At 42.4% G+C, this 13,149-nt stretch overlaps 1 protein-coding gene across 1 annotated transcript in view; it reads left to right on the top strand.

The window, feature by feature from the left end:
- The window catches only part of HADH (hydroxyacyl-CoA dehydrogenase), a 42,138-nt gene that overhangs the window by 18,980 nt on the left and 10,009 nt on the right, over positions 1-13,149 (top strand). Inside the window, exons 3-5 of the mRNA XM_012436500.3 lie at positions 3,535-3,692; positions 7,483-7,609; positions 11,470-11,559. Coding sequence (XP_012291923.1) covers positions 3,535-3,692; positions 7,483-7,609; positions 11,470-11,559 — 375 coding nt within the window. The remainder of the gene's footprint in view (positions 1-3,534; positions 3,693-7,482; positions 7,610-11,469; positions 11,560-13,149) is intronic.

Below are 13,149 nucleotides of genomic sequence, written 5' to 3'. Positions count from 1 at the left end.
AGTCCTCTGACTTCTTCACATTTGCAGGGCAATAGGGGATTTCTGGCTTGCTTTCTTTCTGTTTTCAGTTTGTTGGTGTAAAACTCATTTTCCCACAACTTTAAATCAATATGATACCATAATCACTAAACATTCGGGGGTACTGATTACAAAACAGGAGAAGTCAATAACCATTTTGTTGGGTGGAATTTAAAGTTGAGAAGAAAGCTTGTACAGGTGGTGAACTCATTCTAGAAGAACATCGAGAATTTGGAATTGAAGAATACTTGTTTTGCTAAAAGGATAGAGGAAGAACAAACAGGAAGATAATTTTTGTACTACAAATTAAGAAGAGAATGATATAATAAATATGGTATTTATAGAAACTAAGAGTGAATCATTCTCATTTACCAGGAGCAAAAGAGATAGAAGAATTGGAGGAACTCTGTGGAGGTTGGGAAAAAACAGCATGGTGGGATGAGAAGGAGTTGGTGACTGAGGACTGTGCTGCTTTTTCAGTGTACTTTCACTTAGGAGTCTGCATTTAATTAGAAATACAACACAAATCACCCAAGCGAATTTTAATTTACCTTTGTCACCTTTTTAAAGTTACTTAAGATTGATTTCCTTAGGGCTTGGATGGAATTTCTCTCTGTATGCAAACAGAGAAAAGTATACAAAGGACATTTGTTGTTTCTCACTTCAGGTGTCCAAGGTGGCATATCTAGACGCTTTTAAAAAATTTTTTCAGGCTGGGCGCAGTGGCTCATGAATGTAATCCCAGCACTTTGGGAGGCTGAGGCGGGCAGATCACAAGGTCAGGAGATGGAGACCATCCTGGCTAACATGGTGAAACCCCATCTCTACTAAAAATACAAAAAATTAGCTGGGCGTGGTGGCAAGGGCCTGTAGTCCCAGCTACTTGGGGGGCTGAGGCAGGAGAATTACTTGAGCCTGGGAGGCGGAGATTGCAGTGAGCCAAGATCGTGCCACTACACACAGTCTGGGCAACAGAGCAATAAGCAAGACTCCATCTCAAAAAAAAAAATTATTGTGGTCAAATATATATAGCATAAAATTTGCCATTTTAAACTATACAATTCAGTAGCATTAATTACACTCACACATTCATACTTCATATAAGTGGAATCATACAATATTTGTCCTTTTGTGTCTGATTTATTTCACTAAGCATAACGTTTTCAAGGTTCATCCATGTTGTAACATGTCACAACTTCATTCCTTTTTAAGACTTAATATTCCACTGGGTTATTACCATATTCCAATTTAATATTCCATTGGATTTATACCACATTTTTTTAAACCCATTGTTATCAGTCTGTTCTCATGTTGCTAATAAAGACATACCCGAGACTGGGTAATTTATAAAGGAAGAGGTTTAATTGACTCATAGTTCCACACGGCTGGGGAGGCCTCACAATCATGGTGGAAGGCAAAGGAAGAACAAAGCCATGTCTTCCATGGTGGCAGGCAAGAGAGAGAGCATGTGCAGGGGAGCTGTCCTTCATAATTTATATCCCACTGGGTCCCTCCCGTGACACATGGGGATTATTACAATTCAGGGTGAGATCTGGGTGGGGACACGGAGCTAAACCATATCACTCATTCATCTGTTGATGGAATTGGGTTGTTTTCACCTTTTGGCTATTTTGAATAATGCTGCAGTAAACATTGGTATACTATTGGTTTGGAGTCTCTGTTTTCAATTGTTTGGGTTATATACCTACAAGTAGAATTGCTCAGTTGTATGGTAATTCCATATTTAGTACAAAAGTCCTAATTTCCCCACATCCTGGTCAACACTTGCTATTTTCTATGTTTGTTTTGTTTTGTTTTTTATTGTACCCATCTTAGGTGTGAAGTAGTATCTCATTGTGGTGGTTTTTTTTTTTTTTTTTGAGATGGGGTCTTGCTCTGCTACCCAGGCTGGAGAGCAGTGGCATGATCATAGCTCACCGTAGCCTTGAACTCCTAGGCTCAAACCATTCTCTCACTTCAGCCTTCCCAGTAGCTAGGACTACAGATATGAGCCACCACACCTGGCTAATTAAAAAAAAATTTTTTTAGACATGGAGTCAAGCTGTTGCCTAGGCTGCTCTCAAACTCCTGGCCTCAAGTGATCCTCCTGCCTTGGCCCTCAATGTGCTGGGATTACAGGCATAAGCTACCAAGTCCTGCTAGCATTATGGCTTTGATTTGCATTTTTCCCCAGCGTCTAGTGGCTTTTAAAAGCCAGAGAGTTGAGGGTGGAAATAATTTTACCTTCTCTTTGATGAAATTCAAAGAATAAATATCACAGGCAGATTAAGATCTCTCACCTGTCCTTTATATTCTTAACCACAGTGGGACACCACACAGGGGATGTTATGATGAGGATCCAGACAGATGAGATTATAAGAGCCCTGGGCTGAGGGTGGGAGTCTAGGACAGAGTGAGTTTGACCCAGATAGCCTGCATTTTCTCCTTGTTTACTCTACAAACTTACAGCTAATTGTCTCCTTGGACTGAGTTTCTGAGCCACACCCTAAGGATAAAAAGATGACCCCGTGCTCAAGTTGCTCAGCTCTGGCTAACTACTCCTTAGGAGTCTATCTTCCTGAGGTTTCTCTCCTCTGCCAGGGACACTACTGAGGAGGTTTCACTTTGCCTAGCTGACATACTATATGTATCTAGCTCTTTACTGACCACCAGTATGATAGCCACTAGCCACAAGTGGCTACTGAGTGCTCGAAATGTGGCTAGTCCAGATAGAGATGTGCTTTGAGTGTAAAATAGACACCAGATTTCAAATATGTAATAGGGGAAAAAAATATAAAACACCTCAGTATTTTAAAATACTGATTACCTGTTGAAGTGATGGCATCTTAGATATATTGGGTTAAATAACATTCATTTCACCTGAAAATGTCTTTTCCTTTTTTTAAATGTGGCTGGTAGAATATTTAAAATTACCTGTTATCTCACATTAACTTATTTCTGTAGAACAGCTGAGATCTAGCTGCTTAGTCCATGATGATTTGGGATGATTGTGAGTGTTTTGATGCCCCGTGGACAAATTACACCATGAAATAAAATGGGGGCTTATAGAGGCACCATCCCTAATTCTGCCCTTATTGAGGTCTGTGGAAACCTGAATCACAGGAGGAAAATGAGGAAACAATGAAACTGCAGGCTCTTTGGCAGCAGAGGCTGTGTCTAGCTTGTTTCAGGAGCACCATTTTCAGGCACACGATGGGTAATTCTTATTTGATAAGTGCTAAGTCAGCTTTCCTACCCTGGCTCTTGCCCTTGCTCTGATAGGAGCTAGTCTCTGCTCTTATTAGAGAGGAATAGTCAGCACCATCTCAAGACTAATGGATGGTACGGAGCTATGGAAGGATAAATTACAGGCTTCGTGGACACTTTGAGAACAGATAGGGTGGGCCAATACAGGTGCTCTGAACACACAGTTTACTACTACAGCAGAGCTAAGAACTTGAAAGGTCATTTTCAGTGGGCCCGGTGAATGTTCTCTTCTTCCTCCCACTGCATTAGGCTGGCGATGAATTTGTGGTGAAGACCCTGAGCAGCATCACGACCAGCACGGATGCAGCCTCCGTTGTCCACAGCACAGACTTGGTGGTGGAAGCCATTGTGGAGAATCTGCAGTTGAAAAATGAACTCTTCAAAAGGCTGGACAAGTTTGCTGCTGAGTATGTAACCTCTCTACAATCTTTTTTGTTTGTTTTTCATTTTTATTTTTTGTTTTTATAGATTTGTGGGTACAAGTGCAGTTTTGTTCCATGAATATGTTGTGTAGTGATGAAGTCTGGGATTTTAGTATACCCATCACCCACATAGTGAACACTGTACCCAACAGGTGATTTCAACCCTCGCCACCCTCCCACTTTTTGGATCTCCAGTGTCTGTTATTTCCCTCTGTATGTCATGGATACCTGTTGTTTAGCTATCACTTATATGTGAGAACATAATGGTATTTGACTGAGTTGTTTCACTTAAGATGATGGCCTCCATTCCTGTTCATCTTGCCTCAAAAGACATGATTTTATTCTTTTTTATAATTGAGTAGTATTCCATGGTGTATATATGCTACATTTGCTTTATCTAGTCAGCCATTGATGGACACTTAGGTTGATTTCATGTTGTCTTTGCTATTGCGAATAGTGCTGCAATAAACATATGAGTGCAGGTATCTTTTTGATAGAATGAGTTCTTTTCCTTTAGTTATATACCCAACAGTGGGGCTGCTGGATCAAATGGTAAATTTATTTTTAGTTTTCTGAGAAATTTCCTTACTGTTTTCCTTAAAGGTTGTACTACATTGCCACCAGCAGCATGCAAAGGTTCCCTTTTCTCCAGATCCTCACCAGTATCTGTTGTTTCTTGACTTTTTAATAAAAGCCATTCTGACTGGTATCAGGTGCTAAAATCATTGTGGTTTTAATTTCCATTTCTCTGATGATTAGTGATGCTGAGCATTTTCTCATATGTTTATTAACCACTTGGGTGTCTTTTTTTTTTTTTTAATATTTGTTCATGACCCCTGGACATTCTTGGCAGGTTCTGAGGGGTCCCTCCCTGGGCCTTGAGCTTTGCTCCTTATTTATTGCCTTCTCTGAGGAAGGGATCTTCTAAGTTCATCCACCTCTCTCTCTCCTACCCCACAGCTATTTCAAGAAGAGCCAATATGGTTTCCTTTGTTCTCCATCCTCCCACTCCCAGTTTGCTTCCTGAGGCTTGGGCTGCCCTGATCTGATCCTCATCCCAAATGAGGCTAGAATACTCTTGGTAACATGGAGGGGTCCATCCAGGGACAAGCCTATATGTTTCTTAAAATGTGTAGGTCATGGGTATTCCTATGCCTGAGAATGGAGGAGGCTTGGTCCTCGAAACACGAAACTGCTCTGAAGTTCCTTGGTTCATTTCACACTGGCATCTAGAGGCTGCAGAGACATCTGACAGCAGACAGTTAGGATACTCCTGTGCTCCATTCTCAGGCATAGGAGTTCCCTATGTGTCCTTCACTGTCTGCCAAGGACCCTCAGAGGAGTTCCGTGTTTCCTCCCTTTTTTGGATGGAGCAAACAGAATGGTATAATTGAAGGGAATGCCTGTAGACAGAGAGAACTTTGCTGTTTTGAGCTTTATCTGGGTTCATTCCAAGTATTCTTGGGAGCATTAAAGGAGCATTGACCTTTTAGCTGCCTGGCTTCCTGGTGGAATTCTTCCTGGCAGAATGCACCTCAGGATCCAGAGCCTTTGAGTGTGTGACACCTGACTTGCTGCTCAGTGCTCTTCTAGTGACTTGCTTGACTATACTTCATGCTTCTTGGTTGAAATTGAATGGCAGAATATTATATGACAAAAGCAATTCTCAGGGCACTTCCGGTGGGCAGTGGCTCAAGAGAGACACTTGCATACCAGCCTGCCGGAATGTCAGCGCTCAGAGATAGGTGGCCTTGTGGCCAGAGAGGCCCTGCCCTTGACAAAGAGAAGAGACTTGCCTTTCTGTTATTCGTACATCACTGCCAATTGGTGTCCTCATGCATTTCACACTGTCATCTAGAGACTGCAGAGACATCTGACAAAACCAAAAGACAATTGTGGTACCGGTGCTGGCTCCCAGGTCAGCAGGGAGCCCTCTGGGACAATAAACACCCACCCCAAAAAGGAGTTTTGTCAGGCAGTTTGATCTTTATTGAGAGATCGGTCACTCTTGGTGACAGTGAAATGCCCGACTGCCCTTTGTTGTCTGTGTCTGGTACAGAAGAATCTTTGGGGAAAGTCAGAAGCCTGGGCCTGGTGCCAACCCCCCACCACCTCCAGCCTTGGAAAGGTCCTCAGTTTCATCATCTGTAAGGCAAGTTGAGGGGCTTGGGGTAAATAATTTCCCAGACCTTTCTAGTTCTAACTCTCCACGACTAGCTTCCCCCTACATGTAAAATAGGGACAGCAGCATTGGTCCGTATTTAATTTACCTCACATTTCCTGAGTGCCTGCTGTATCAACACTCATCAAAACACTAGGCTCTTTCACCTGAATTGATGCAAAACAGATGTGACGTGTGAAAAGAAGGCATGGCGCATAGTCACACTGAGGATATGGCTTTGCTTCTGACCACCACCTTTCTTGGCACTCTTTGTTTTCATTTTAGATGCCAAGATTATTGAATGCTTGCTACATTTTTTAAACAGCTCTATTGAAAGGTACTTTACTGGCAAGTTTTACAGTTCGATCATGTAATGGGAGAAGAAAATAGACTCAAGTGATGCATTTCTTGTTGTTGGAAGCCCTGATGAAAGAGTTGCATCCTGGAGAGAAACATGACTTCTCTAGCAGCAGCCTAAGACACACAAATGAAAAGTTTGACCAGGTCCAAGGCAGCCAGAGCGAAGTCCTTACTTTCCCTTTTAGACAAAATACAGACTCTTAGATCCTTTGCCCTCACTGACTACCTCTGTTGTCTTCTTGATACGAGGCTCTCTTCCCTCCTCTGGAAATAACTGGTTTATTCTCCCTTCTCTTTTCCTCTCCTCCCACCCGTCCCTGATTTGGGCAGATTATAGTATTGCCTTTTAGGTAAGCAGGAACCCCCAAGTCTGATCAGTAAGAGATCCTTGCCTTTCCTGCCCTGTCACAGGACAGGCCTTTATGGTTGGAATCAGTAGCAGGCCGGTTTGTGTATTTTTATCCACAAGGTGGCGCTGCAGGAAAGCCTGGAAGTCGGCCTGTTTAAAGCTTTTCCTCTCTTGCCTTTGGCACCCCCAATTTACTGTGGCCCTAAAAAACTAAATTTGGTTTAAGTCAGTATAGACTTTTTTTAAAATTAATAGGTTAATGTTTTACACATGCACGTATATATATTCTTTTTTCCCCAGATCTACCTGTGTAACCTTAAACTTTTTTTGAACCATGTTGGTTTTCTTTTTTTCATTTTAATTCCCATCCAATGGAAAAATACAGCTTTTCACTTGAGGGAAAATATCTTAATTCATGTTTATTATCAGATGTTTCTGATTGAGGATTTATGTGTTCATTTAGAATTTTTTTGTTGTTGTTGCTTTTAAGTGTCGTTCTTTCATTATTCTTTGATCACTGAGAGTTTCATTTTGTGACTGGGATTGGTTAAGGTAGGTTGATCAATTAGCCACCTCCTGTTATCTCACATACCATGGAGGTTAACTAATGCAAGTAGATAAAGGAAATTTTGTTCCCGAAAATCAAGGAAGTATTGGTGAAGGATAAATACCCTTCGGAACAGGAAATTCCAATTTTGTTTACTTTCAAATTTCAGAATTTAAATAAAACTGAAGTCACTTGATTTCAGCCTCTTCTATAAAGATGTATCTTTTCCCTGATTTCCGCAGTGAGTCCGGACAACAGATCTGGCAGTAAACAGTCACCTTGCTCATCGCACCCAAAAGTCGTGCTGTTTCGAAAGATGAGATTCACTCTGATGCGCCACAATATTTTCTCTCCACAGACATACAATCTTTGCCAGCAACACTTCCTCCTTGCAGATTACAAGCATAGCCAATGCCACCACCAGACAAGACCGATTCGCTGGCCTCCATTTCTTCAACCCAGTGCCCGTGATGAAACTTGTGGAGGTCAGTGGGTGTCAGCTTGTGTGTGTCTGCCTGCTCTACCAGCTCTCTCAGTCCTGCTTTTCTGAGTCACACCAGCCCTGTCACCAGTTGCATAGGACAGGTTTTGACCTGAGGGTAGAAGGTTGTCTCTGAGCCTCTATCTAAGAAGGCCCCTATACTTTGTTTCTTTGCAGCCCTGTGTTTTGCTTAGTGGTATCCAGAAGGGCTGTTAACTTTGTGGAATGTCATTTACTTATTTGTGCCAGAGCTGACGGGCAGTGCTGAGAGGCATCAGAATGGGAAGGCGGCACTAGAAACCACGGGACCACAGAGAGGGCAGCTCCACGTGTTCATGTTATCTCATCGAGGTCAGCTTGCCCATGTTGTAAATGCAGTTCTCATTGGATGTACTATACTACCTTGTCCATGGTCCTGGGGTGAATTCTGACCCCATGTAACGATGCCTTAGCGTTGTCCCCAGATGAGGTACATCTCCTGTGTGTTGTGATCAGAGCTATTAAAAGCAGCTCCCACTGGGTGTGGCGGCTCATGCCTGTAATCCCAGAACTTTGGGAGGTTGTAATCCCAGAACTTTTGGGGGAATGAGGAGGATAAAGGAAGGAAAAGGGAGTTGGAAACGGCAATAACGAAGAAAACGGATAATACACACTCCCAAAGAGGCCACAGCCAGACTCTGGAGGTGGAATCGAGTGGATTGCTTGAGACCCAGGGGTTTGAGACCAGCTTGGGCAACATGGCAAGACCCCATCTCTACAAAAAATAAAAAATTAGCCAGGTGTTTTGGTGCACACACATAGTCTCAGGTACTGGGAAGACTGAAGTGGGAGGATTGATTGATCCCAGGAGGTTGAGGCTGTAGTGAGCTGTGATTGCACCACTGCACTCTAGCCTGGATGACAGAGCAAGATCCTATATAAAAAAAATAACATAAAGGTAAAAAAAATAAGATAAAATAAAAGCAGCTTCTGATAGCCTTGAGCCTCCTGACCACAAACCTGGAAGGTGTGGGGGAGGCAGGGAGGGTTTCCCCAGTATCCTGTTTGGAATGCTTGGAGACTCCAGTCTGTTGGAGTTGGAGTCACAGTAGGCAATTTGCACCTGAAATGTGGCGACTTGCCTTTTACAGAGCCCTAATTACAGGGTCTGAGGAGCAGCCGCCTATTAAAGCAGCATTTGTTCTGAGGTTGAGGAGTTATTGCCCTGCGAAGTGTGGGGGACGCTGATGCTGCCATGCGGGTGATGTGGAGCCAGGGAAACTTCCAGAGACTGGCCGTGGCCTCTCTGGGAGTGTGTATCGTCTGTTTTCATTATGGTTATTGCCTTGTTCAATTCCCTTTTCCTTCCTTTATCTTCCTAATTCCCCTCACCACTACTTAGCATAAGCATTTTTAATAAGATATAACAATGACTGCATTTTTTTAGAGTTTTCTCTCAAGTGACAACTTTGACCATCTTATATCTGTCTTGCTAACATTGCTTCTCAGCTTCTTCCTACTTTCTCCTATGCCCTAAGGCTGTTTTTGAAGAGGTTGAAGAATGAAGGGGAGGGGTTTGGGGAACAGAAGAAACAGCATTTATCCTCCTGCAGATAAAAGCAAAGAAGTGGCATGCATGTCCAGCATTTCAGTACTTGGTCTAATTGATTTCTTTAGTTATTATATGGTACATGTAAGTGTTTTGGAGATAGATACATTCTGTAGATTTATTTTAACAATGTTTTCAACTGCATTTAACTGGTAATGTATGCTTATGTCTTTGGAAATGTAGTGTGTTGGTTGTTAATACCTGATATTTAGCAAATGTTACCATTTTTCTAGGAAGCATTTTGTAAAAGTGCTCTTCTTTGTTCAGTTTTTATTGTTAAACTTTAGCTCTTGCTAGTGTTGCTGGTGTGCACCAAAATGACTTGTATAATACACTGAGTGGCTCCTTTACTTAGGACTGGGCTCATTTAAATGTGTGTGTATGTGTGTGTGTGTATGTGTGTGTGTGTGTGTGTATATATTTTCAGACGCTGTTGGAACTATGAGCAGCATATCTGTACAAATTGCAGTTTGTTGAATGAATGAATGAATAAATGAATAAATATGCATCTTTCCTGCTTAAAAAAACCAACAAACCTTCACTGTTGTTAACCCTTTTAAACCAAAAACTTATTTTGAAAACACCATAGTCATCAGTGTTTGTCCCAGTTCAGTCTGTGGTTTTGATGGAGACTTTTTAGACCTCCTTTCAAACAGCTCTGGGATTGTTTGATTTGTGGTACCCTCAGGGTGGCTTCTGGTCTTTCTCATCCTGCTCATCATCTCCATCTTCACTATGCCTTTTCCTGTTTCCATTCATTCACTTCTCTTAGTGTCGTGACATGACACCACAGTCCACTTCTCATAGGAGTGAGAACTATTCTTCGTTTATATAGCATCTTTCATCCCTGCACAGACACTAGCTCATTAGTTCACCAAGTCAGACGGTCCTCTTGCACAGGGAAGGCATGCCCATGATCCCCATTTCAGAGAAGAGAGGTGAGGCACTGCCTAAGACCACATGAAGGGTCTGAAGTAGAAGTCAAGCTTTATTGCTTTGACTCTGGTTGAAGTTCTTTACAGGCCTTTCTTTACATTTTACACACACACACACACACACACACGCACGTTTAACTTCATCTGGTTCTTTCCATTTACCAAAATCTAATTCCTGACAGATGGGTTATTTAAACGTTTACTGAGGACTGACTCTGCCAGGCATTGTGCTTGGTACCGTCCCCTACAGATGGCAGTAGGGCAGCCCTTGTGCCCTTGCCTGCACCTCACAGAGGTCAGGAGGGCTGCTGGAGCGGGTGGCAGGCCCCACTTGCTGTATATGAAAGCCTTCCCCAGCAGGATGAGTCTGTTCTGAAGCCAAGGGGCCACTGGCCTCTAGAGCGTCCTGGGAGGGAGAGGGTGAGGTCCTGGGAGGAATACTCAGGTAGGAATCCAGGAGACCTGTGACTTGGGCAAATTACTCTGCTTTCCTGGGACTCCTCCTCATCTATAGTAGAAGGTCAGGTCCAATGCAGAGGACTTGAAGGGCAAGCATCATATACTTCCGGACTTCAAATAATTAAATAACGAAAGTCAGCATTTATTGAGCGTTTGCGCTGAGGCCTAGTGCTTTACTCCTAATCTAATTTCATTCTTACCTCAACTCCTTGAGGTAGACAGAGTGATTTCAGTGTCATTTCCGTTTCAAGAAATATGCTCGAGTCATGCAGACAGTAAATGGTGCAACTGAACCCAGGCTTGTCTCTACAACAAAACCTGTAACACTGTCCTATACACACATGTATGCACACACACTTGTATCTTAAGCCTTGATTTTGTACATTCTACAGTACTCTGTTTTTTTTTTTGAGACGGAGTCTTGATCTGTTGCCAGGCTGGAATGCAGTGATGTGATCTCGGCTCACTGCAATCTCCGCCTTCTGGGTTCAAGCGATTCTCCTACCTCAGCCTCCCGAGGAGCTGGGACTACAGACGTGTGCCACCACACCCAGCTAACTTTTGTATTTTTAGTAGAGACAGGGTTAAACCATGTTGGGCAGGATGGTCTCAATCTCTTGACCTTGTGATCCGCCCGCTTCAGCCTCCCAGAGTGCTGGGATTCCAGGCGTGAGCCACCGAGCCTGGCCCCTGTTGTCGTAAAATAGTCATTTTGGGAAACACATTGTTTCTGGCTTGAGATTCCTACTTCTGTGCTGAAACTCAAACTGTTTTGTTGCCTATACGGAGCCTTTTGATCAATCATTCCTTGAACTATTCTACTGATTCTACTGAAGTTACTTGCTGACTCTCTGTTCATAATTCTCTGCTTTGCATTTTCAGGTCATTAAAACACCAATGACCAGCCAGAAGACATTTGAATCTTTGGTAGACTTTACCAAAACCCTAGGAAAGCATCCTGTTTCTTGCAAGGTAAGAGTATGGGTAGCTTGGGAAGATGGTAGTTGTTTTCTTCTTGGAACCTGACTTATTAGAATGATGTGAGAGAAGGAGCATTGGTTACTGCAAGCCTGTCTATGTGCTGCAAAGAGCAGGCTGCACTTCCTGTTCTAGTTTGCAGACAGGGAAACTGGACTCCTAACCCATGCCTAAGGCTGTCAGGTGGATAGTCTGAGACCTGAATGGAGCTCAGGACTCCAGCTAAGCAGAAGACATGGGTCTGCTCTCTGGGTCCTGGCTTTTGTCTCCTGATGAATGGCTGCATTTTCATAAATGGTTTTGGTTGCCCAATCAGCTTTAACTTCCATTGGGCCAATGGGAGTCAGAACCCTGTGTGTCAGGTTCAGCCTGGTAAACACATACATCCCTAACAGAAAATGAGGGCTTTCCTTTTGGAAAAAATACTACAGATAAATAAATGATAAGACAGTAAGAGACCGACCTGCCCAAAGTGCAATAAGAAAGCTGTTTTTCACCCAAAGTTGCATTGTATTTTTGTTTGTTGTTTTGTTTTTCAAGAAGCAACATGGTTTAGTGGGAAGCCTGCTTGACCTCCAGCTTTTTTTCCCCTTTCTTAAGCTATTGTTTATTGTATGTAGAATCATCCCAGTTGCTGAAATGATAACTTACCTGAAGGTAATTATTTTTATTGCCTGTAGTTTCTCTATTTGCTTTTGTTCCTCTTTAGTTCCCCCAGTATTTGGGGACTATACTTATGCATGACTTTGCAGCTATTCTAAAGGGATAGTTATGTCACAAGATGCTACACCATTACAAAGATTTACATATAAGTCATTTACTTTCCTTTTTTACAATCCTTTATATCATTATAGTTCTTCCATAGCATACTTTTGCTTTCTAAAATACTCTCGAGTTTGAACTCACAGTACTGTACTAACCCATGAAATCATGTTGTTCATGAATCATCTGAAGAAGCCATCTGTTGAAGTGGACTCCAGCAGCCAAAGAGAGCAGACTTGTGTGTCCTGCTCTTCCCCCTCTGTGGGTAAAGTGTTGCTAGGGAGTGTCACGTTTTAACACCCATTTTTTGTTCGTTTAGTTCTGTGGTTTTAAGTCATCTAGATTTTTAAAATCATATATGAAGAAGTGGATGTTATGATTGTACTTTCTTACCCAATTATGCTTTGTTAGTGGAAGAAAGTAGTAATAGTATTGAAAAGAACATCAGTGCGAGACAAAAAGATAAGGAAATGGAAGTACAGGGAAAAGCTAATGATTATCTTCAGCAGCGTAATCATTAATGCACAAAGTGATGATTTGTCTTCCATCAGAGTAGCCATGGCAGCTGCAGAGATGGGAACTCTTTGTTCTCATAAAATTGCCCTTGTTAGGTCATTCCAGAACTCTTTCTCTGTGTGGTATCTTAAGGGCTTTCAGAGGGCCTTTCTGGGTCATTTATAGAAGCTCTTGATGAGGCATTTGGACAATATATGACAACCACATAGGACAAGGGTCAGCAAACTTCTGTAAAAGACTGGATAGTGAATATTTTCAGCCATATAGTCTCTGTTGCAAGTACTCAGTTCTACTGTTGTAGCATGA

The sequence above is a fragment of the Aotus nancymaae genome, unplaced genomic scaffold (genome assembly GCF_030222135.1).
Source record: "Aotus nancymaae isolate 86718 unplaced genomic scaffold, 86718_ANA_hifiasm-v0.15.2.pri h1tg000033l, whole genome shotgun sequence".
In the NCBI taxonomy this organism is placed as follows: Eukaryota; Metazoa; Chordata; class Mammalia; order Primates; family Aotidae; genus Aotus; species Aotus nancymaae.
Note: the sequence above shows the minus strand (reverse complement) of the source record. Positions and strands in the feature narration are given on the sequence as shown.